This window comes from Bombus pascuorum, chromosome 6 (genome assembly GCF_905332965.1).
Source record: "Bombus pascuorum chromosome 6, iyBomPasc1.1, whole genome shotgun sequence".
NCBI classification, from domain to species: domain Eukaryota; kingdom Metazoa; phylum Arthropoda; class Insecta; order Hymenoptera; family Apidae; genus Bombus; species Bombus pascuorum.
Genome location: NC_083493.1, coordinates 5,782,151 through 5,808,091, shown reverse-complemented (window position 1 = coordinate 5,808,091; position 25,941 = coordinate 5,782,151). Strand labels below are relative to the sequence as shown.

General features: G+C 30.1%; 1 protein-coding gene across 4 annotated transcripts; it reads left to right on the top strand.

The window, feature by feature from the left end:
- Positions 1-88: 88 nt before the first annotated feature.
- LOC132908187 (serine/threonine-protein kinase minibrain) lies at positions 89-25,755 on the top strand. 4 transcript variants are annotated; one of them, XR_009658328.1, is made up of 9 exons: positions 89-263; positions 12,919-13,184; positions 15,202-15,370; positions 16,085-16,252; positions 16,356-16,642; positions 16,712-16,858; positions 17,074-17,506; positions 20,468-21,012; positions 21,555-25,755. XR_009658328.1 is itself a non-coding variant. In XM_060961954.1 (9 exons), the coding sequence occupies exons 3-9, from the start codon at positions 13,086-13,088 to the stop codon at positions 20,923-20,925; spliced, it is 1,761 nt and encodes a 586-aa protein (XP_060817937.1). In that variant the 5' UTR covers positions 7,648-8,055; positions 8,183-8,304; positions 12,919-13,085; the 3' UTR covers positions 20,926-25,755. The 4 variants fall into 4 exon arrangements, 3 of the variants coding, with proteins under 3 accessions (XP_060817934.1, XP_060817937.1, XP_060817936.1); XM_060961954.1 differs by lacking the exon at positions 89-263 and adding exons at positions 7,648-8,055; positions 8,183-8,304 and having other exon boundaries at positions 20,468-25,755; XM_060961951.1 differs by having other exon boundaries at positions 20,468-25,755.
- Positions 25,756-25,941: the final 186 nt, after the last annotated feature.

The window sequence follows — 25,941 nt, the reverse complement described above, 5'->3', positions numbered from 1 at the left end:
CGGTATTGAGAGGGCTGGCGTGCCCCATGTTGTGAGCGTCTGAAGACTGCCGGGGGCAGAAGTGAAAGGGTGGGAGGGAGGGAAGGGTAAGGGTGCCGCTGGTATGGAGTATGGAAGCGGCGGGGGCGGAGGCGGTGGGGGCCGTGGGGGTGTCCAACCACCCTCCGCAGGTGCGAGGGGTATGGCGGGAACAGACACTACTGATGCTGCATGGCACAAACACGAACAAATGATCCTTATGGAATCGAGACATAAGCAACAATGTAAGTATACACACCAAAATTATGATATTCTTCTTTTTTCCTTCTTTCATCCTTTAGATCTGTAAATCTCTTTCAGGAATATCAATTTGATGGACATTGATTTATTTATCTATAGTTCGAATACAATTTACGTAAACTGAATTTTTGTGTTACTTCTGTTTTACATTTATCAGAAATTATGGATATTTCGAATGTCTATTAACTACTATAAAATTTTATTACAATTAATGTTTTCTTCTTTTGATATATTATATCTATATTACGATACATTGAATAACAATGATAGTTTATGTGTTATATGAAAATGTAAAATATTGATATCTTATAACAGGACATGACTTGAGAAGTCAGTAGTTCTTGTACGTATAAACACGTGTTGCTTCGCAGCAGTGCCATTCTATTACAAGATTCACTAAGATTTTAATTTATTACATTTTAAAATGATAACAAAAACTTATCCTTGGTAGTCGATGCAACTTTAAATGAAATAAATAATAATAATAACAAATACTTAAAATGTTACAGGTCTATTAGAAATGTTAATCGATGATTTAAATTTTTAAAGTTGCACTTCTGTCTTTCCTTTTATTTAAATTCATGATGGATGCTAAGTACAAAATACGTTCTAGTTAGTATAATTAACATGCGATGAAATTTTCATGAAGATTCATACATTCATGTATTTACATTCTAGTGTACCTGATTATTGTATCGTAAATGACGTGTATCGTTTTATTTTTTGGAGTATGTTTCACTGTTCGCATTTAAATACAATGATAAAGTCGAATATTATATTGAAATAATTTCTATAAGAAAATTTTAACTAATATGTAATTATCATTTATAATGGCAATAACATACGATTTATGTATATTTGAGAAATATCTATACTTTAGACAAGAACATTAGAGTTAGGTTATAGCCTTACACGGTAGGAAATATTTAAAATCTACGCGCAGTTGACTTTTGTACAACGTGGATTTCTGTGTTTAAAAATTTTGAATTGGACGTCTGTTTATTTCGAATTAGTTTATTCAGCTCGTCATAACATAGCGTCATAGCTCTGTTTATCGAAGAAACGACAGAATAAGTCTTTTTTATTCGTTGTAGCAATCATTCATATGTCCGTTGCTACCAAAAAATCATAAGAGATGTGTTATACATTACATGTATAGTACAGTCTCTGCGTTTAGCAGAAAATTTACGATAGATTCTATTTATTTTGATCTTCCCTTAAGAAAATTTTCTTGCAATAAATACAGATTAATAATGATGTATACAATAGTACACGAAATAAGGATTCTGATCGACAATAGATTATTGGCGTTATTAGCATTCCAAACTTTTATTGTCACTTTCGCAATCCCTATTCAAAGATCTGCTGTATATAAAAATAATGTACATTTATAGAAGCGTTAGTTCTTCCAATTGAGTAAACAAATGAACTCTTTCGCTATCACCGTTTAGGGGGTAGATTATTATTCACAGTCCAAGTTTCGGTTTGATAATATTTTGACCAAATATTTAATATTGTATTCAACATGAAATTCATATTTGATTTTATATAGGGATATCTAAAACGAACGATTTGGATAACTATCTAGTAGAAAAAAATGCATTAGACCAAACTTTCTTGGTTTTGAGGGAGCATGACCTGATGTTAATAGCTTTTTCATAGATGGAGATATAAAAAAATATCAAGGGCAGCTTCACTTTTTTTAATGAAATGGTAAATTTTTTTACTTATCTCTTGATAGAGTAATTTTAAGATAAATGTAACTATAAGTCAAGGTCGTTCGAGGTTGTTCAAGGATAGGTTGGATTGGAAATAAATTACTTCAAGACACTGATCAAACACTTCGGCGATTTACATTGCTAGTATGTACAAGTGTTCAAAGTGATGACCTTGATCATCGATATATGCTCTAAAACGTTGCAATGCAGATAACACATGACGAATTTCATTTGAATCAATCGCAGAGCAAGTTCATCTTATATGCTCTTTTATGTAGTCTTTGATTATTGGTATGTTACTATATTCTTGTTGTACTCGCTTAATTAGTCTCACAAATAAAAATCTAAAGCTGTTAAGTCAAAAGGGACCGTGCGAGCCATTTGTTCGTTCAAAAATTTCGTAACATTCCGTGCAGAATGAGCAGGATATCTATCTTGCTGGATTGTCGTATATTGAGTGAAATGATCCTGCTCTTGTAATAAGTATGTCCTTATAATAATTCTGACGAAAAGATTGTTAAGGTTCACCCGTATTAGGACTATTTAATGTTCTATCTATAGAATATGGACCAATTATTTAATTACTAACAAGTTCTCAGCAGACATATGCAGACCAAGATCTTTGCCTGTCCACTTCTCTTAGCCACCGTGGATTATCTATTGACCAATAGTGTATGTCATGACGATTAATTTCTCCGTGTAAGTGTGGCTTCGTCCATAAACAAAATTTTAGTCAAATGTGTATTATCGTTTTGCAGTTTTCACAAGCCCTATTCGCATAATTCTAAATGAGTTTGAAAATCATTTTTACTTAACTGTTAGCGAAGTGAAATGTGGAAAAGGTGAAAATTGAAATGAAGTATCTTACAAAATATTACTTCGTCAACTGTTTCCATTTTCGCCTTCTACTTATATTATACTAACATGTGGATTTCGTGTTACAGCTGCTAAAATGTTTATAGCGCTTCTATCATAAGTCGTTTGCTGCGTCTTCTGTTACCCACGCTTTCGATTTCATGAAAAATTTCTATAACGCTTGAAAAGGCGAAACGTAAGGATCTGACACGATCGAGAAATCTTTCAGTAGACAAACGCACTGTCTGTTTCATAACTTTACGACATTCATCATAAATATAAACCATATTTACTTTTCACGTTTTTGTATAACGCATTTTGGAAAATTGTGTACTACAAAACTCCGCATTTTAGTCGGTACCATATCTCAAGTTAATATATTGATAATAACATTCATGGATACACGTGAAGACACGAAAGTATTCGATTGGTATCTTAAAGCAATTTATTTTTCGTTCTAGTTGATCTTAAAGAATCTTTAATGATTTTCAACTATAGGTTATTCTATTTAAACACATAGGTTCTTCTATCTAAAATACTGTATCAGAAAGTATGTGAAAAACATATCATCCCATATAAAAAAGTGATATTGACCTTAATATTCCTTTTATACCTACAATTATGAAAAAATCCATTAATATCAAATTATGTCTATCTCGAAACCAAGCAAGAACAAAGATTTGGTGTATATTTTTCTACTATCAATAGTAATTCAGGTGGCCTGTTGTTTTATCCTGTAACTGTATAATATTTTTGCAATTTATGAAAATATAATTTATTTTAAGTAGTAATAATTTCTCTAAAATTTTTTTCGTATTGAATATCATTATAGTACTTTATATTAATTTTATATTCATAATTATGATTTATATATAAATCAAAATCCTTGTAAAATTTTAGTTAATAATACATAGTTTTAATAATACATAGAAGTCTTTCGAAATAACTATGTTTGATAAAATTGATTAAGAAAATTTTCGATATTTATTGTAATCTGAGAATTTTTAATTGAAAATATATTGCAATTTTGTACAATTTATTTAGAAAAATCATAAAGAATAATACGATGTGTTTGATCTTAAATTGTATTGGCGTAATATGCGTAGATAGAAATTCACCTTAATTAAATGAATTGAAATTTACTCCAAAATTTTGTTTTTTGTTTTCTTATATTCTTCTAAATCGACATTCCGAATGATAATTTTCACTGGATTTACTTTGCATATAAGGCAATATTAAAGCTTTAATCAGCACGTGTATTTCAAACTTTTTAAATTAGTGATTCATTCTTTCGCTTGTAATGAAAAATTGTTTTAACGAAAATCTGTATAACAAAGTGACAAGAAAATTTTAGTTTGTTCATCCTTCAAAAAAAAGTTATCGCCAAATTAAAAAAAGGAGTATGAAGTTGGCACCCCCAAATGCGAAGTTTCATAAAACCCAAATGGCATTCGTTTATCCACGATTTGTTCACGTTTGACTACCTAGAATATCCATCTCTCAAAAAAGATTTATCATCCAATGGAAATTTAAAAAAACTGATAACTTTTTTTGAAAAGTGGACCAACGAGAATTTTAGTTGAACAAATGTGAACAAATCGTGGACAAACGAGTGCCGTTTAGTTTTTGTAAAAATTCGCATTAGGGGTGACAACTTTACCCTGTTCACAATAGATATATACATTGTGAATGAGAAAAGAGAAAGTCGAATTTATAAGTGGTGAGGTAACGTTGGCAATAGTATAGTGAGATCCATTTTTGAACTCGGCGACTCTCGAAAAATTCAAAGACTTTGACTAGACTGTCCGGCCGGCTACTGACTGATATATATTTTCGACTTGGCACTCTATCCCTCTAGCATCATGTCTTTGTGTTTTCGCTTTCTTCTACTTTTAACTTCATTTTATATCTTCTGATTAAAGAACCGACACTGGCAAGAGTTGAACCTGTCGAATGAAAACCAACCGTATTATTTTTTAAATGGAAATTTGGAGGTATAAGAAATTTTCCGAAGAACTAGAATATCTACGAAGATAACAAACAATATTGGAGAACATTTTACGCGTAAAGTATCACGATATATATTCTCTTTCTTCCGTGATCTTCGTAATTAAAGAATGACGATATTATTTTGTATTTTGTATACTAGAATTATATTCTAGAGTCTAATCAAAATATGGTTAAATTCATGCAATATTTTCCGCATTATGTAAAATATTTTAATATAAGGATTGAAAGATATATAGATAGTACATATATGTTATAGAAAGACGTATTTTGAGGATTTATAATGTAATATGAATTAAAAATCTATGAATTAACAGTAGTGATATTTGTTATACGATATTGTGCGGATATTATTATCGTATTTAATTTTAATTTGTAGTTTATGTGAATAGATTTTGCAAATATTCTAGGAGTTGTTTGATCTACCATCGCAAATTCTGTAACAAACGCTGTGTAACTGAGAATATGAATCGGTAACATATAACACATCTCTTATAATTTTTTGATGATAGGAAACATGCTAATAATTAATATAGCAAGAGAGGGAGAGGTGCTGTCCTGCCCTTTCTCAATACGCAATAGATACTGCTGCTGTGAGCTGAATAAGGTGACTATAACAAATTTTCAAAATTTGTCAAGAAAATAATCTACATATAACTGGAAGTGTATTGTTCATACGTCAATTACGTTTTGTTTGTAGTATCGGTCAGGTTTGATTGAAATTCGATATACATAATCATGTTACATAAAGGTAAAGAATCGGTGTTTATTTTTATATAAAAGTACAATTGCGTAAACTCATTTTGTTAAAGAGCAAAGTATAAGATTTATGTAGATTAATAATGATTAAATGTGATCTATAGGAATTAGTTTATTGTATGATCTAATGCGAATTCATTGTAGTAATTAATCTTTAAACTAATAATCAATGTACGATACTTATATTGATATCTGATGGCGTCTGAAAAAAATTGACTTATTTTTTAAGAATTACTTTTGCTTTCAAACAATTAATATGATAGAACATAAATCTTGAGTATCTGCAACATAAGTTATATTGATAATCATTTTTCGAAAACATTTGAAACGAGGATCTAAGTCTAACAATCATTTTATTTATTTAATCGCGGTTGGAAGGGACAGAATTTGTCAGAATTTTTATTTAAAAAAAACAATATATTTAATATATGAGAATGTAATCAAGTAAGGGTAATCAAGTTGAAATTAGTAATAACAAATGCATTTAATAAAGTAATTGGATTTTGCCTTGAATATAGATTTTATATATTTTTGACAATACTATAAAAATTTATTCACTTTATATAAAGTACATATTAATTCATTAAATAAAAGAGAAAATTATCATTATCATCTTCAATGTTTCTGTTTAAGCTTTTATTATTATTCTCTAATGTAATTAATAAAAGCTTATATGCATGAGTCTTAATCACGTACTCATTGACAGATACTTTAACTATATCATCAAATATGTTGCATGCAAAACTTATTGTTATTCGTTTCTGCCTTCATTTAACATTATTTGAACTTTAATTTTGTTATTACATATTACATATAGTACCATTCTGTAGCATAGGCAAATTTCTGTGTAAAAATATTAAATAACTCAGGAGATTTATGATGAATATTATATACGTAGACATGAATAAGAGAACATAATAAAGTGAAGGAGATAAAGTCAGAAATATATATTAAATTTATGTATTTATTAGCTATATTTGAAACATATACTAGATAAAGCGTAATTCTCGTTAAATCTTAATGTGTTATGTGTCTTTTAAAATAAATGATTACATGGATGATATATATTGAGTTAATAATATGTATGTGTAATAATTAAATTTAACAGTATCACATATCTATTTTTGCATCGAAAATTAAATGATGAAATATAGATACATTAATTCGAAATATTGCAATGTATTAGGAAATTTGAAATATCATACATATTGAAATAAAACCTTTAATATTAAAGTTCTCGAATGTGTCGCAAATACATACACCATATAACTTAAGCAGAACTATAAGGATATGATTATATGCAACCTCGTAAATACATAAAGTACAGAAGTACGTGAAGCCTGCGAGCGACAGGTAGCAGACGTAAATAAGTTTGGATGAACGATACCAACGTATCATTTCACATTGTTTTTCTTCCAGTTAAGTCAAGAAATATCGAACTTGATTATCCAATTAACTGGTTCCGCTCGTGTATCCATTGTTGATTCGTGAAAGAAGCAGATGGGGGGATCTGATAGCAATCGATGCGTAATATACTCTCTCATTTGTTCGTATGGAAATACAAGGTAAAAAACCAGCATCAAAAGGAGAAGTAAAATGAATAACTGATAGAAGTCGCGGTCACCTGATTTCAAGGCGACGCACTGTCTTTCTCTCGGTCGTCCTCGATACTTTCTATTATAGCCTATGGTGTTGATATACAGACGGAGGCCCTGTTCTCGAAGGGCTACTCGCTCTCTTTTCACATTTTCCGTCTCATTCTTTGGACGCAACACGCGCCGGTATAGAAGACAGACCAGCCAGTCGGTCGGCGGTTACTCCACCCCCGTGCGACACGATCAATACGCGACTCTCCTCTTTTGCTATCGTGCTCACCCCCTATCTCATTCACATATACACGCGGCAGCGTGCGCTCGTGGACGCGCGCGCGCGCCCCAACTTTCTCGTTTCCCTCTCCCATTCCTTTTCTCTTTCCATGCAGATCGTACAGGCAGAGCTCCGTAGTCAGTAACGGTAACAGCAAGAGCGAGCAACACCATCGGCAACAGCACCAGAAGCGCTCAACTGTTCGTTTTGAAGCTGTCTTTCTGTTGCTATGCTGGCTGCCCTTATCCTCTCTTCTGTTTTCTCTACTCTCCCATCTCCTTCCTCCGGTCGAGCTCTTTCCGTGCGCTGTCATCCTACAGGACAGAGATCCTGCGTCGCCTCGCTCTCCGCGTTATTCTTTTCCGTCGTTCCTTGCCAAACGATTATCCAAAACTACTTTTTTCTTTCTCCTCTTTTCGTTTCTCATTTTTATTTCATTTCAATCTGTTCCTTTTACCATTTTTGTTTATCTTTTGCTAACCTTTATGTTTTCACAGGTATACGCATTGTTTTTATTGTAATCTCTCGGAGGAGCTGTGCAAAAATTGATTTTTTATTTTGTTCCTAACAGGTTCGATATATTTCTATTTCTTTTCTTTTATCTATACTGTTCTTTTTCGCTTGTATTCTGCATTCTGGAAAACATTTCGCCCACCTTCACGTATCTCTTTCTTTTCGTCATTTTATGCTTATTTTAGGTGTGACAATCTTGATGCCGATTCGTTGTCAAAATACAAATGCAGTGTTCTAGAAGAGAGAAAAGTAAAATGACATTCAGTGGTGGTGGAAGTATTTTACTTTCGCAGTTTGTATTTAGTCGGTAAATGTACTTTTCTACGATCTGTATAGTTTTGTAGAAGTGTGTGTATGAGACAAAACACGCGTAGACATACATATATCCGGACAGCAAAACAGGTTGCATATTTTAAAAATATATATGGTGTGTAGAGATTAAAATCTAGATTTTATAACTTTTATTTTAATAATTGCAAAACTATCTCATCTTTTAAACTTCAAATATACAAAATAGATTTTTTCCATTTTTAGCTGTTATCTTAAATTGTGAACCTTATTACATTTGTTTATTCATTATTTTATTATAGTTGAGAAGTGGATAACACACAAAAAAGGATTTCGCTTTTTTGCTTTATAATATCGAGTAATACTCGTGATACCAATTATCAATCAGATTGAGCAAAGACAGAAGGTTACACTTCTATATTAAAGATCGATTTAAACTCTGATTTTAATTCAAAATAGCAAGACTTAATTATCGAATGTAAATTGCTTATAATATTTCAATTTTTTGCTTCAAACAACTTTCAATACAACTATATTGTTAACAGGGAAAACAGTGTATATTGATGCACACATATATGTGACAATAGTGATCACGCAGTGATCGCTGATGTATATGTGCACAAAAAATCATAAAGGAAAGAGTTAAAGGGAAGTTCAAAGTTAAGGGGAAATCAAAATACTTACTTAATTACAAAAAGTTTTAGTATTCTATAGAAAGAGTTAATTATAAGAATAAGAATATTAATTACGATATATGAAATATCTTTTAATGAAAGCACAATTTTAAATGTAGATATTCCGCTCTCATTTTTAAGGGAATTAATCTCCAACAAGATCATTTACCTGCATTTTACGTAATAAGAAATTCATCCATTTATAAAAAGCCTTATAGTCTTACACAAACATGTCTCTCATTGAAGAATGCTTATAGTGAAACGGTGCGCTAACGATGCAATTATCTGTGCAGCGGTACCGTTTCCGCAATATATTTTAATACAGGAAACTTATTTGTTTTTTACGATAACAGTACAGCAGAATTTATAACTACTGTGTTGCCCCATGTATACACACACACACACACACACACACACACACACACACACACACACACACACACACACAATATTGTGCAATACAATTTAATAATTGTATTCGTAATGTATCAATTATGCTACATTAATATTATTTAAATATTATCATTTACGTTGGAAACATTTAAAGTTCGCAAAATAAATTAACTTTTAAAATATTCGCTCGGTTTATGGATATCATAACATTTTGCATCTCATTTACAATTTCATGTGCATACTCTTATTTTTTCTTTTCTAAATATTATAAAAACTTCGTTTCTATGGATATAAAACGAAGAGAAATTAAATCTTCGAACTACAGTGTTTGATAAATATCGTAACGTGTACACTATTTATGCTATTTGTATTATTTAATTCCCTAAATACCTTTAAATGTATCTAGATCATTAATATGACTAAAATCACTATTGTTCAAAGAATAGTAATCATTTTTGTTTGCTTTTCTAAATTTAATTTTTATCTGCTTAGTATACTCAGATTTTTTTATATAATTCATAACCTAATAATTCAAATTTTTGAATTATTAAATCACTGTAATAAAAAGAAGGGCGTTTTCATTATTATTCATTTTAACGGAATACATATACTTTCATTTCTTAATCATCTGGCATCTTTGGATCATAGATGATAATAAAGGTTTGAGATAGATTTGGAATAATATTAAGACATTTCACTTTAATTTCTATTCTGTGTCTTATGTAATAAATGCTTTTTATGATTTTTATCATGCAAAATATAGCATATAGAATAAATAAAGTACTTTTAAATAAAGTAACTGAATCCAAACTAATATAGATCATTTACGATCCAATTGAAAATTAATCGCAAAATTAATCGATCGTATAGTAGCTATTATTAATTTGATTACATCTCAACTCTTTATGAACAAATGATATTATTATAAAATTAATAATATCATAGAAAAATTGCGCAGAAGTTATCAACATTTTGTTCAACCTATTCGAAAGAGATGGTCGTTTGTCAGACGTCAATGACCGATTATGATTTCTTATATCTTATTTTGTAATCGATCATACCTTTTACATCTTACATCTATGTCAAAACTTCTTTCGAACTTGGCGATGCTTATATTTCGCCTGTAATGCATCCTTCAGTTTTTATAAGAGGGTTATCGCCTACTCTAAAGCAGTTACTCAATAAAAAGATATACATATGTATTATGTTCATGAAAATATGTTGGCTGAGTCCAATAAGCATATTTACCTATGTTGTTTCAATATTAGCGTGAAGTATAATAGTGTGTACGTAATACCGAATAGTTTGTACGTACATTAAAACTGCGCTAGTGATTTTAAATATGATAGATCAAAGTTTGCGTTTGCTCATTTACTAGGTTATTTATAAATTAATGTAATATAAACTTATACAAACATTAAGATGAATATTTTAAATAAAATTGAATGTAGGGAAGGAGTTTATTAAGGAAAGAAAGTAAAGTAAGTTCTTTGAATTATGTTCTTTAAGTTTCTGATTTAATTATCGAATTATCTCTCACAATTATCAATTGAGAAATTCGAAATAATATACATAATGTACTTCGAACGTACAATTTTTATATTTGAGCACGTTCGAAGAAGCAAATTAGCGAAACAATAAGTTACCTTTATCACAATAATACATTTAATATTTTGGAAGCATTAAATATTAAGATCAAAAGATTACGATTAAATCGGGTCAAAGATAGCACGTGCTTCCTTAACACTCGTACCGAACAAGCAGTTGTGTTACATCGTCGTTGTCGTCGTCGTTGTCGTCGTCGTTGTCGTCGTTGTCGTCGTCGTTGTCGTCGTTGTCGTCGTTGTCGTCGTCGTTGTCGTCGTTGTCGTCGTTGTCGTCGTCGTTGTCGTCGTTGTCGTCGTTGTCGTCGTTGTCGTCGTTGTTGTTGTCGTTGTCGTCGTCGTCGTCGTTGTCGTCATCGTCGTCGTTGTCGTCATCGTCGTCGTTGTCGTCATCGTCGTCGTCATCGTTGTCGTTGTTATCGTCATTGTTGTTATCGTCGTCATCGTCGTCATCGGTAACAGAACACGATTCGACCCTTACACAGAGATTCTCAACACGTGGGGCTGCGATAAATACGCGAGCCACCCGGTAAGCTCAATTGAAGCAATGAAACGGAGAGACATCGTTCAAATTGTTTTATTATTTCGAAACTTTTATAATTCGCTCTATATTGATCTATTAAATATTATTAAAAATTCTACTATGAATAGATACCATAAAAGGTCAATTACTTAATAATATATAATTTATTACCGTTAATTTGTAAACAATTGATCAATAACTTTATTTAAAAATGGAAAAAATATATTTTCACAAGCTTTTTTGATTAAATTATTATTTTATTTTTATTTAAGTTAATAACATGTGGTATTAACCCGGATTCAACTAAATATATGATCTATTATGACCTTCAAAGTTATGTAAGGTCAAGAATGGAAGAAATAGTTTGAACATTTCGTAACACTGTAATTACTAGTATGTTTTATACTAAGGCTACGTATTATATTTAATGTAATTTTCATTAGCAATAGTTCTGTTAATTACATTTTTGATAGTTTCTGCCAATGTTGTACGATGCATTGATGCACTTTATCTTGTTTCGCAAATTACATACATCTTTTAATAACAAATAAATTGTAACAAAGTACTCTTTTTCTTTCATCTAATGACTTGTAATCATAAAAATATTTCTTTTCATCTCTTACACTATTACTTGTTTATAAAATGATCTCAGAAAATTGTCATGTAATATAGAATGCAATTTTTACATGATAGTTATCACAAAATATCTCATTTATTCAACAAAGATTGTGACTGGTCGTAGCTACTTGAGAAAGACTAGGTGGTGTACATTTACGAATACTCTCTGGGGGCAGTTTTAGAGAATGGTTGTATATGGGTGAAAGTCAGTCTATATCAAGAAACATGAATGAAGCGGAATGCGTGCTAGTTATCGCACGACCTATGTCAGTCTTCGTGACCTCGTTGCGTGGATTCTCAATCACATGTACTGTAACATTGTACATACGATCTGTGTATACCGTGACTAAACTACTTTTAAGTGAACTTTCGTCTTTAGTATCAAATTCTAATTAAATACCAACGATTTTAATATCAAAAGAAGATTTTAAAATTGATAATTTATACCTTAGGTCTTAAAAGAAGGGAGTAGATACAATCATGAGAAATTAATTTCATTGTAACGTAAATGCTGCTTGATCTGTTTACATTTTAATTCTAAATTATGATCGTCGACGATCAGATTCGAATTATCTCATTTAGATAATTTTAATTTATAACTAGAGGAATTAGTATTCATCATTCAATGAATGACTCGCAAAATTATTCAGTAATTAAGAAATTAAATACTTTAATATTTATTTCCTGCCAATTAAAGTAGTAAAAATATTAAGGCAAGTTATATAGCTATGTCAATTGATAGCTTAAAGTAATAAGTAAACTAATCACTGACGATAAATGTATTAATAATTAGTATTAATTTGGTAATGTTTAATTTTCAGTAAGCGGAAGGGCGGGTGCAGGCGGTGGCGGTGGTGGAGGCGGCGGCGCGCCCCTTTACGGTCGTCTAGTAGCTGAGGAGCCATTACCTCCTACAGTATGTGGGGGTGCCGGTACCGGTGGCGGTACTGGTGGGGTTCCGCAAGAAACCCCCGCGGATATACACGCTATGCAAGCTAGGATACCCCATAGGTTTCGAGATCCAGCTACGGCACCTCTTAGGAAACTCAGTGTAGATCTCATCAAAACTTACAAGCACATCAACGAGGTGAAAGATACTTTTCATTTAACAAATCATTTATCATTCTTCTGTTCAAGTCTGTTTACTGTTATTCTTTTGATAAAATTATAAAATTATACTATCCTTGGATCTTGACTTTGATTCACAAAAGAATAGTTTGAAAATTTGTCACATCAAACATAACATGCTACTGATTTTCACAATAATTAAACATTATGAAATATTACTATTAAATAATTATTGACGTAGCTAAAGTAGTAAAAAAGCAGAAGGCTAAGAATACAAAATTTACAAATGGGCAATTAAAATACGTATTCTGTTTCCTTTGTTTCGATTTTCAATAATAATAGTAAAAAATTCAGTATTGGATAGAAATTATGTCGATAAATGATTTTTATAATAAATAATTGTTACTCACCTCTGGTCAATAGTCTTTCGTTTACATTAGATTTACTCGGTGTGTTTAGAGCACAAATAATCAATATTCAAATATATTTGCCTTTAATATTATGTGCAAATTAATTGGTTATCTTTATCGTATCCCTTCCTTTCTTATCCATCTTCCTCCACGTCTTTCACAGTATACCCACCTCTTCCTCTGCTTTGTCTCATCTACGCACGTAACTTCTTTAACTACATACTTACTCACCTACATACTTATTTATTCACCTTCTTTTCTCTCCTAGCTGTTCATTCTTTTGCTAAACATAAAGACATAATTAATGGCTTCGTTGGTAATCTATAGTAATACTTCTCATTGTTTTTTTCTTTTATAAAAGAAATAATAGCAAATGATTTGTAAACATCTAGAACCTAAAACAGTTTTAATTTATATTTTTATAATATGTAAACATTTTTGTATAATTTATATTAATATAAACAAGATCGTACATCACTGAGTAGATTAATGAAAATGTTATGAGCAAGTAATCATTTAATTTTGGATGGAAAACAAATAATAACTTGCGATTTATATGTATCTCTTATAATAAAAATTATAGTGTCTTCAAAATTCTCAAATATTTTCTATATCATTGCAAAAAAAAAAAAAAAAAAAAAAAAAATACGAGAACATCCTACATTCTTCTAAAGACAGTCCAAGATTCTATTTTTCTCTTTCTTCATTCTTCTATGTCTTCAATCAAGTTCATCGGAAATTTTTCATTCTATCAATAATTTATTGATTATTATATTAAATACTTACCCAATTAATCTATTAAATGATAATTTACAATAATATGATAGCATAGCGGAATAATATAATAGTATCATATGCAATACAATATTACTATAGTGTTTTATACTTCTACTTTTCTTCGATGCTAAACATATATATTTATTTTTTTGACAAACCTTACATTTAACTCAACTACTAACTTTTTATCTTTATTTTGTATAGCTTATTTCTTTGTTGCTGCCTTTATCATTAAAAATACTATTGTGATATAAAATATTGATAAACGAAATCTGTTAAATGCATTAATGAATAAAAAGTGCAGAAAAATTAAATCAGTGTTCTGTGCTTCTTCAAATTTTTAAATTCTTTTTATAATAATATTCATACAATAAGTCTTTATGAATGTTTATCTTGCACTTATTTTTATAAAATAATTTTGTCTTCCTTAATTATATCTTGTCACTTACAAGTTATGTCTTTCAATTCCTTTATCCTTATTTTATCTTTACTTGGATTTGACTAACTCCACGTTTTGTTCATTTTATTTTTTGCTTAATCCATTCTACCATTAGAAAAAATTGAATACTAACTAATCTATGTATGAGAAAGGATGGAAAAACCAACAAAAGCATTTGAAAATGAAATGAAAATACGTTATGCATAAAATATGTTATAATACTTGCATTTATTTGAAAACTAATAATTTTTATTTGAATTCTGAGTCTGTTTAATAATCAAATTATTATAAAATAAGATATTCGTATAATATTTAAAAAATTTGTTAATAGTTTATATTGTGTAATGTAATATTTTATAACCTGTAGTATATAATTTTCTGCTTCATTAATTTGTTCGTTTTTTTCATAGGTTTATTATGCTAAGAAAAAGAGAAGGGCGCAACAGATGCAAGGAGAAGATGGTTCCCATAAAAAAGAAAGAAAATTGTACAACGATGGTTGGGATGACGATAATCATGATTATATTATCAAGAATGGGGAAAAGTTCCTCGATCGTTATGAGATCGATTCGCTAATAGGTAATAGTGCTCTAGACTATAAAGATGCTCGGCTATGTTCTATTCTATTGAATATGAGTCATTTATAACGAGGAATCCGTAATTAATGTTATATAACAACGGGATTGGAAAAATTACAAAAGAGTGTTATATGAAAAATAATGTACAAAGTATCTCTGAGAAAAGTAACCTTCTTAAGTAAAATGGCAGAAGAGGGAAAACAATGTAAAAGATATTCTCATAATGCTAAATACCTATAGCTAATAGATAAATGTAGAAAATTCTCAATGTGGTTATATATAAGTGTATTCTTTTATGCAAAGTTAAATTTACAAAAATCATTGACTTATTCTTAATATATGTGCCATTTTCAGCAATATTATTTGTAATTATAATACAATCCTACAACTAATTTTAGAATTTATTTGGATAAACTTATTGTTTTATTACATTATATTTACCATTGTAAATATTAATGCTTTTAATCATTTTTTTAATGTTTATCTTCTTAAATATGAGTATTTTAAATATTTCTGAGACATATTTCTCTCTATTTTACCTGTAATACATTTAGTAATATTTAACTATGTATATCTTTTAAAAAGACTGTTTCCAGTCTTACAATCTTACAAAATCTGGTCTTACAAAAAATACAATCTTTAATATATATCTTTATATGAGTAGTAAAGTATGATAAATATAATTTTTATGACATGAAATATTTGCATTTTATAGGTAAAGGCAGTTTTGGCCAAGTAGTAAAAGCGTTTGATCATGAAGAACAAACGCAAGTGGCAATAAAAATTATCAAGAACAAAAAACCTTTTCTAAATCAAGCGCAAATCGAAGTGAGGCTATTAGAAATGATGAACAGGGCGGATACCGACAACAAATATTATATAGGTTAGTTATTGTATCTTATAATTAGATACATATATATATATATACGTACTGCTTAAATCAAATTATTTATAATTACTTCGTAATTAAAATTTTTTAATTACAGTTAAACTAAAAAGGCATTTTATGTGGCGGAATCATTTATGTCTGGTATTTGAACTGTTATCGTATAATCTATATGATCTACTTAGAAATACGAATTTTCGAGGAGTGTCGTTGAACTTAACAAGGAAGTTTGCACAGCAACTGTGTACTGCCCTTTTGTTCCTGTCTACACCGGAATTGAACATCATTCACTGTGATCTGAAACCTGAAAACATACTTTTGTGCAATCCCAAACGAAGTGCGATAAAAATAGTGGATTTTGGTAGTTCATGTCAACTTGGACAAAGGGTGAATATCTAACGGCATACCATAATTTGATAATATCCAGAAACTAATTGTTATTAATATTACTCACAGATATACCAGTATATTCAATCCAGGTTTTACCGGTCTCCTGAAGTCTTATTAGGAATACCTTATGACCTTGCGATAGACATGTGGAGTCTAGGATGTATTTTAGTTGAAATGCATACAGGAGAACCTCTGTTCAGTGGGGCCAATGAGGTAAGAATTATTAACTTATACTTGAACTCTCACCTATGATGTAATTTTATTACAGAGTATTTTAGTATTAATTTATTTCGTGTATTATAATATATTTAATATATAATCATCTAATTTACAATATATAATTGTTTTTCATTGCAACATTATAATGTACGTATTTCTTATTGAAAAGTAAGCATTTTTCATTTATTATTCATTTTTCTGTTTCATAGGTCGATCAAATGAATAAAATCGTAGAAGTACTAGGAATGCCACCGAAACATATATTGGACCAAGCGCATAAAGCGCGGAAATACTTTGACAAAGTCCCCACGGATGGCTCGTATGTGCTGAAAAAGTCAAAGGATGGTAAAAAGTACAAACCTCCTGGTACAAGACGCTTACATGATATCTTAGGTGTCGAAAGCGGAGGCCCTGGTGGTAGAAGGATAGGTGAACCTGGTCATTCAATTTCCGATTACCTCAAATTCAAAGACTTGATCCTGCGAATGTTAGACTTTGATCCGAAAACAAGAGTGACACCATATTATGCACTTCAGCACAATTTCTTTAAGCGTACAGCCGACGAGGGGACCAACACAAATATTGCTGCTGCCAACAGTGCTAACACGAGCCCGGCAGTGGTATCGATGAGCCAAGATCATGGTAAGTTACTAAAACTTCATAATGCCTAAAGCAGCATTTTTTGCTTACTGGGTCGTTTTACACGCGTGAAGGATAAAGATGTTTTCCTTTAAATCTGGTATTTTTTTTTTACCTGTTACCATTGGTTTTAAATCATAGTTTAAGCAGTTTGTATATAATACAATTATTCTACTTTCAGTAAGATTTTTAATCATCTTCACTCGTTAAGTTGTCCTACACTGATAAATAAAATAAAATTAGATAAACTACACTGGTAAATAAAATGAACTAAATTTTGGTAAAATAAATCATGTGATAATATATAAATAAAAAATTTTAAGTGGATAATTTAATTTTTTTACATCAATTTTAAATAAAGTTACAATTGATATTTCTATAATTAGAATAAATCTAAATCTAGTAATAAATTTCTGCTTATTTAAAAGACGCACGAGCTGTTTACAATATAAAATGTATAATGATTACACGAATTATGCAAATAATCGTTGCAAAAAGACTATGTATCGCTTAAAAAGTACACAGTTTCAGTAAATATACAGTTGACATTCTCGCTATACGTTAAATTTATAACTTTGTTATTTAATTATTTTAACTTATAAAAAAATTTGTATAATCTTATGATTGAAAATTTGTCTGATTGTTTCTACTTGCTTCTTATATAATGTATAGCAACTTTTGTCTTATACAGCTAAAATGTACTTCTTTATATAGATATATAAAATATAATTGAAGTAACATACATATAAACATGTTTTTTAATTCAGTGTTTATAATATAACATCCAATCGAGTTCAAGCTTCTACGATAATTTAGAAATATTATAAATATCTAAAAGTTAATGAATTAGAGCAATACAGTGACTCTCTTGTGTTGAACTTTTTAAGGAATTGCGGCATTGTATTGAAGATTTAGGCAGGCTTTAATTTGTGCAGAAAATAAGACATTTGCTTATATAGTTACATATTTCATAATAAATAAAAATTATTTATGAAATAAACAAAAGTTTGGCACTTATAAAGTATAATTATTTATATTTATTAAATATTTGTTGAAATAGAAGAACTGTTTTATTAATTACATTTTAGTAGAGATACAAGTTATAATATAATATCAATGAATATCAACATAAAATGTATATTTGTGTGATATATTTTATTTTCTGCGCAAACTAAACGATACTTGTTGTTGCCCGTAGATATGATGGGGGGACAGTACGTGGCTCGATGACTGTCGTATCCGCGGGGCGGCGACGACCTGTCCTAGGCCCCAACCCTAATCTTACTTACTAACATAAGTAAGTTCTGTCTAACAAACAATCCTACAAGCTAAAAGACTAACAATGTCCCTGATAATCATATCCTGACCTCGGATGTAATATACGAAGCCTTGCTTGCTTGAATAAAAGAACTTGCACTTCTGATTTTTTTAAATATGAGATACGGATTCATATTGATTGCCCGTGTCTCTGTTCTTCGATACAGTGTACTCCTATAAGTTTTATATTTATTATCATAAATTCTATTATTTAAATTATTATATTATTATGAAATACATTAGATTTTAAAAGCAGTAAATATTAAATAGCATTCTAAGAATATGTTCTTTGTAATGTTTATATCCGCAATTATGAGAAATGCAAGCATAACAAATAACAATAATTTATATATGACATATTTTATTGCATATATATTTTTTATTAATCTTTTCGTTTTCAGAGAACATATTCTTGTTAAAAGTAATTCAATTTGCATATCTGTATTAAGTTTTTATTCTGTAGAGCAACTACTTCATTGTCTTGTAATTTATTTCATGCATGCTTTAACCGCTTGCATATAGCATGCGAAGTGCATCTTCATCATATAACGTACGAAACATTAACTTCCGTTGTTGCAGTAAACATTTTATTGATTTATAATCTGCACATTTATCGTATTGCATTCTTTTTTTTAGTATGATTTCTTCTTTCTGACTTGTACATTCTTACCTGAAAGCGACTATCTAAATGTTCATTAAAATGGTTTATATAGTTAATGTATAACTAATTGTAATTTTATGTACGCATATGGTGTCCTAAAAAGTACATATTTTTAAATAATAAGGAATCATAGAATACAAAGGAAGACGATTTTAAAGAGTAGTGTAAATAATACTTTTTTAATTAATTGCACTTTACGATGAATTAATAACTACAATATTTAGTTGATTTCAATTTAGTCTAACTTATTTAACCATTTATGTAACATAAATCAAAATACATTACATAAAATATTAATGTGATAACATTAAGAAAGCTTTTTTATCGGCTTGTTATTAAAATTGTCCTTTAAATGTAACAATATCTAATGATAAAATCTAATATAAAGAGCAGTTATAACATTATTAATACAATAGTAATATGTAATTAAAAACACAAAGAACATATTACTTTTTTTTCACTTTATAAGTTTATTTTTATCTTATAAGTTTATCAGATTTATTCTGATATAGCCAGCAAATAACAGACAATATAAATGTATTTATAGAATACTTCATATAAAATAGAAATTATATGAGATAACAATTTCGTAAAAGACACAACTCTTAGAAATCGTCTTTCTACTTTTATGTACATGAATCATAATTTTGGTAAAATATGTTTAAACTTGTTACGTTTTCGATTGACCCGAAACAAAGATGAACAGTTGGTTATTGCTTAGATATCGATCATTGATCAATCGGTATCGGTATATTTAGATATCAATGAAATCTAAATCAAAGCTGTTGACTATACGAGAGGAAAACGAAACGTTAAGTTCAGTGCCTGGAATGTATCCCCGTAGTATTTTGAAAACTTTTTTATTTGTTTTAACTTTCTTATAGTGACATTCTATAGTAAGAGATAGTAATCCATTGGATGATCTTTGCATTAGCGTGAAAATGATTAAACTGTTTATCTAAGGTTGTGTTTTCTTAATGTCCCAGGACTGGTAACCATGTCAGGACAGGGAAGCAACAACAGTGGCAATCCGATGCAAGTATCAAGTCTCCCTGGTGGCTATCAGCCAATGGAGTGCGAGTCATCACCTCGTCATTTGGGGAATCGACGCGTTGTTACAACAAACTATCCGTCAACTTCGGCCACTGGGGTGTCTGCATCCGGCCCGATGTCCATGCAATCTGTAGACAGTTCCCTAATACAAAGCTCTCTTGGATCGTATAATAGCCTAATTCTCCCTGGTATACCCCATCTGCCTGCGATGATGACCTCACCGATGATTCAGCAGCAGAACTTTTACAATTACGGTTATTCAACGACTGATACGCACGGAATAGTCAGACAACCGTCGACAGTCTCAACCGGCAAACAAAGAGACCCAGAAAGGGAAGACAGTCCTATGGTTGGAGTATGCGTCCAGCAGAGTCCAGTTGCTATTCACTGAAACGAAACAGAATAAAAAGGAACTACGGCGATGGTCAATTACACGTACTATCGTCGCGTTAGCGGTACCGTCAAAAATATATATTAGGTGATTATATATACTGTATATACGAAGTTCATGACGATACCGTAAAACCTATCATACTGTTTATGAAAAAAAGAAAAGAAAAAGAGGGAAATGAGAACGGGCAGTAGGAAATTTGAAGTCCTTCCCCGTTGCATTGCTTTGCATTTCGTCGTTTTATTGGTTATGAAAAATAATTTGAGACAAAAGCACTACAAATATAGTATTGCTGTGTAAATGTGTTAAAAAAATAATAGTACATTAGTAAGAATACATTGCTTCAAACTAACAGCTTAAAACAAAAACGAAACATAAAAGACAGGTTAACAAAGTAATTCATCATACGAGAAATTCTTTGTTCGTTTATGAAAAAAAGAGATTTTAAAAATATATGAGTGGCTTCTTTAAAAACAAAAAGATGGGGGGAGAAAGAAAAAAAGAACAAGAATGAGAAATATTCAGTTGAAAAATAGAAATACGAAGGAATGCAAAGGAAAACATGAGGGAAACTTCCCTTTTCCATTTTGTCTTTCTCTTCTTAGTTTTTTTTATTTGTCTATCTTAAGAAGCCGACTGGTCTTACATTGGGCACGGATATACCGCGTCCGGCACAGAAGCTTATGATACTTTGCTTATGAGCACGGACAGACAAACATGGTCTAGTGAGGATGAACCCAGCTGGCCTCTCGGGTCCTGCCCGATTCTGCAAACACTCCAAATGCTTTAGTCGCGTGCAAACGTCGTTAATAAATTTTGGCACCCAAACTGTGTGGCCTAGAGAGCGAAAAAGTGATAATTACTATTATTAAAAATGCATTAAACAGAAGGAAAAATAAGAATTACCAGTGTAAGCATATACTCCAATAGAGTTTTATACACAATGTCACGAATATAAACGGTTTAGCAAGTAATTGCTAGCAAACAGTCGCGTCAAATGCTAGTTATTTGTACAATATACATAGATAAATGATAAGAGTGCAGCTTTAGGATTTAGCTTTTAAGTGTGAAAGAGGAGAAACACTGACATTGTAAACTCGACTCTTTTATTTACTTTGATGAATAGAAAAGAGGACGTTGCAAACGTCAGTTTGTTACCGACGAAGGACTTTAAACAAACGAGGTTTGCATGATTTAACAACAATACATATTTATACAGAAGACAGTAATAAGAAAGTTAAAAAGCAGTATACACATAAGATCAAGATCGATATAATCATACAAAAACCTAGATACTTTATAATAAACGATACGCGCGTACTCATATACATATGTTTCCAATGGCAGTCGTAATTGATTTTTGCCGTTTCACTTTGGTAATAGTAACGTTATTTATATTATATTAATATACCTTCAGCATAAGTTTATAATCGTTTTCTGGCACTTGCACATTTATTTTCAAGTTCTGATAATTGTATCGATCGATATGGTCCTTCTAATGAATTTCTCTTATTTTTTCATATTTGGTTATAGAGTGCCGACAACTAGGAATATAAATTTCGATGCCAGAATGCGAAATATTAAATAGAAACAAATTGTGTCAATAACGATAAGATAATATAAAACAAGACACGACGAACGATGTAAATTTTCGATACTTATTAATAACATATACTGCAACAAATAATTCTTGAGATATTTTGCATGTTTCTATTCTTTGTTGTGGCATATACATTAAACAAGTTGATTTTTAAAATTATTTTACGATATTTTATTGACCGTTTTGTATTATTTTACAGAAACGAAATATAGATTCAAATGATACTTTAATATTTTATTGTATGCAGTATGTCAGCTTCTTATCGGCTTATTCGAAGCATGTGATTATATAATTTTAACATTGTTTGATCAGGTTTTTAATATTTTGTTTTTAATAACACCGATTTTGAATATTTTTCATTCATAATATTATAATTTACATGAAAGGAGCTTAACTTAAAATATGCATCGTTTTCTCGAGGAAATTTTTTCTGTACACCTCAAGAGAATTTCAAACTTACATTAATTGCCTTATTTTCTATTATACGAATTTATGAAAGAGAATGAAATGTTTGAATTTTCGAGAATTGCTTGTTTAGATAGGCTGCTTAGAATCCTGCATTTTTTAAATATTTGCATTGTGAAGATTTGCCGATAGACGTAATGACTCGCGAAACGACATTCGTTCGAATTCATAGATTTCTACCAAGTACTAAAAAATTTATATTAGTATTTTTACTTCGCCCTAATGTATGACGATCATTGCTTATGTTATGTTAACTTTAAAAGGTATAACGAATTTCTGTTTTAAGTGGAATAAATGAGAAATGATAAACGCAATGGTGTAAATTCGATCTAAAATTATAATTACTAACAACCATGAAGTTATTCTTAAATTTCTATGTTAACGAGAAACATTTTGCCGTGACGATATCTCTCAATAACTTTATAAAGAGAGTATGGAAGAGGGAAAGCGAGAAAAAACGAAAATGTGTGTGTGTGCGTGCATGCGCGCGCGTCTGTGTGTGTGCGTGCGTGCGTGCGTGTGTGTGCGCGCGCGCGTGTATGTGTATGAGGAAGAGAGAGAGAGAAAGAGAGAGAATGATTTTTCAAACAGAAAACATTGTTTGTCAGATTTAATCAAGATTTTTCATGACAATTTCTGACATTTCGATAATCTTGTTGAACGGCAAAAATCAGTACGCTCTATAAACGTAGACAAAATGTGTGATGATTCCACACATGCCCTCTTCCGAATTCACGTTATTATGTATTGTGCTCATCAGTCCTCCAAAGAACTAGGATTCCTGCTCCTTCTTCTATTCTTTTCTCTTTTTTCTTTTTTTTTTTTTTTTTTTTTTTACTTATGTATTTTGGTACGAGGAAAGTTCACTTTTGATAAAATTGTAGCACAAGAAACTGTATTATAGGAAAATGTCGTCTTCTAAGTCCTTTTTTCGTTAAAAGAAAACGAGGAAAGATTTAGAAGAGGTTGACTTTTGAGCACAATGCAGTTTTTTCCAACGTATCATCGAAGCATTTTCTCATCTGACAATTATTAATTTTTACGAAAACGATTATCTTTACTTTGATTAGATAAAAGATAAAGTGATTGATTGTATCCTATCACTTACTAGTAAATTTAGTAGAGTTGCCGCTTGTAAAAAAAGGCGATGATCGTTACATAAAATTGAAATTCAAATTCGTTCAATATTAACAATGAAAAAGAAGGGGAAATGTTTTAAATGTGTGCAATTTCACTAATTACTATGGAGATCTTTAAAAAATACTCGGAAGAGTGGTGGTCGATTATTCGAAAAAGAAAAAAATTGGTGAAACAAAAGAAGTATATGTCGGATAACAAATGAAATTGATAAATTTTCGTTAGAAAGTGGAATTCATATATTATACAACAATAGATTGATTTCAAACGCGCCAATTAATTTTTCATATAAAACTTTTTACACAGAGAATACGTTTCAAAATATTTTCATATTTTTCCATTTGTAACGTATATGTTTCTTATAGTTTTTGTACCCCGAAAAAATTTGTCCACTCAACAATTGAAGCAAAATGTAGAGTATTTATGCCAATTAGCAAACAACAGAGTTGTATACATTTAAATAGTATAAGAACCGATCACGATTCGTGTTTCAAATAATTTTAATTGAATAAAATTTAATTAATTTGCTGTCGATATATCACTAAGAAACTTTTGTATATTTTTTATTGCTTCATAATGGGATAAAGAATATCTTCATATTTTGAAAAAAACGTGTTATTTTATTAGTTTCTATCTAAAAAAAATTAAAACAACTTTATCAGGGTATTTATTAAAAAATTCACTTTACGCTTTTTTCACTCAAATTATTAAATTGCTTAAATGATTTGAAAACCATACATTATATTTATGTAAATCTTAAAACAAATTCTTTGAAACACATTGTGACTGGATTAAAATACCATAAGTTTCCTAACGTCATGTGTAAAAACATTGTGTTCAGAAAATATACTATAATACACGACTGATGTATGCCTGTTATGCAAAGTGCGTACGTCTGTAGACGAGAAGAAATGATGAGTACACATCCATCATTTCAGTTTCTTGTTTGATGATTGCACACGCTAACCGACATAAAAAATATAAGGAATGAATACAGAAAACAAACTGAATTAAGAAAAACCAATTTATTAAGATGAAAATTAACAAGCCTCCATACAAGATGAAGAAAAAGTTGTATCTACCCTGTAAACATTTTCATATTATATTATATTACATTATATTATTATTGCTATTATTACTACTACTATTATTATTATTGTTATTATTTTTATTTTTATTATTATTCATCCTGATATTACTTCTGTCGTTATCATTACTATCACTATTATGATTATGTGATTAATATTTTTATTATTCTCTTTATTATGATTATTACCATTATTCTTATTGTTATTACCACTACTATTGCTATTCCTATTACTACTACTATTACTACAATTACCATCGCCATCATCACTCCTATTACTACTGTTACTATTCCTGCTATTAAACTGTCACTATACTACTACTACTACTACTACAACTACTACTACTCCTACTACTATCACCACTACCATCATCACCACAACTACTACTACCATAACTACTACTACTACTACTACTACTACTACTACTACTACTACTACTACTACTACTACTACTACTACTACTACTACTACTACTACTACTACCACCACCACTACTACTACTACTACTACTACTACTACTACTACTACTACAACTACTACTACTATTACTATTGCTATTGCTATTACTATTACCACTGTTATAATTATAATTATTGCGATTATTGCAATTATTGCGATTATAATTATTATGTTATTTCTATTTTATTTTTATTTTTATTATATATAATAATGTAATTGAAAATTTTTGAAACGATATTACATAAGGTTAATAATAAACAAACGCAT

Bases quoted from the DNA above. Each gene is read 5' to 3' on its own strand.
- LOC132908187 (XM_060961951.1), top strand. From the start codon at position 104: ATGGAGTATGGAAGCGGCGGGGGCGGAGGCGGTGGGGGCCGTGGGGGT. The intron at 16,253-16,355 runs GTTAGTTATTGT...TTTTAATTACAG, and splicing joins CGACAACAAATATTATATAG to TTAAACTAAAAAGGCATTTT. The intron at 16,643-16,711 runs GTGAATATCTAA...TATTACTCACAG, and splicing joins CATGTCAACTTGGACAAAGG to ATATACCAGTATATTCAATC.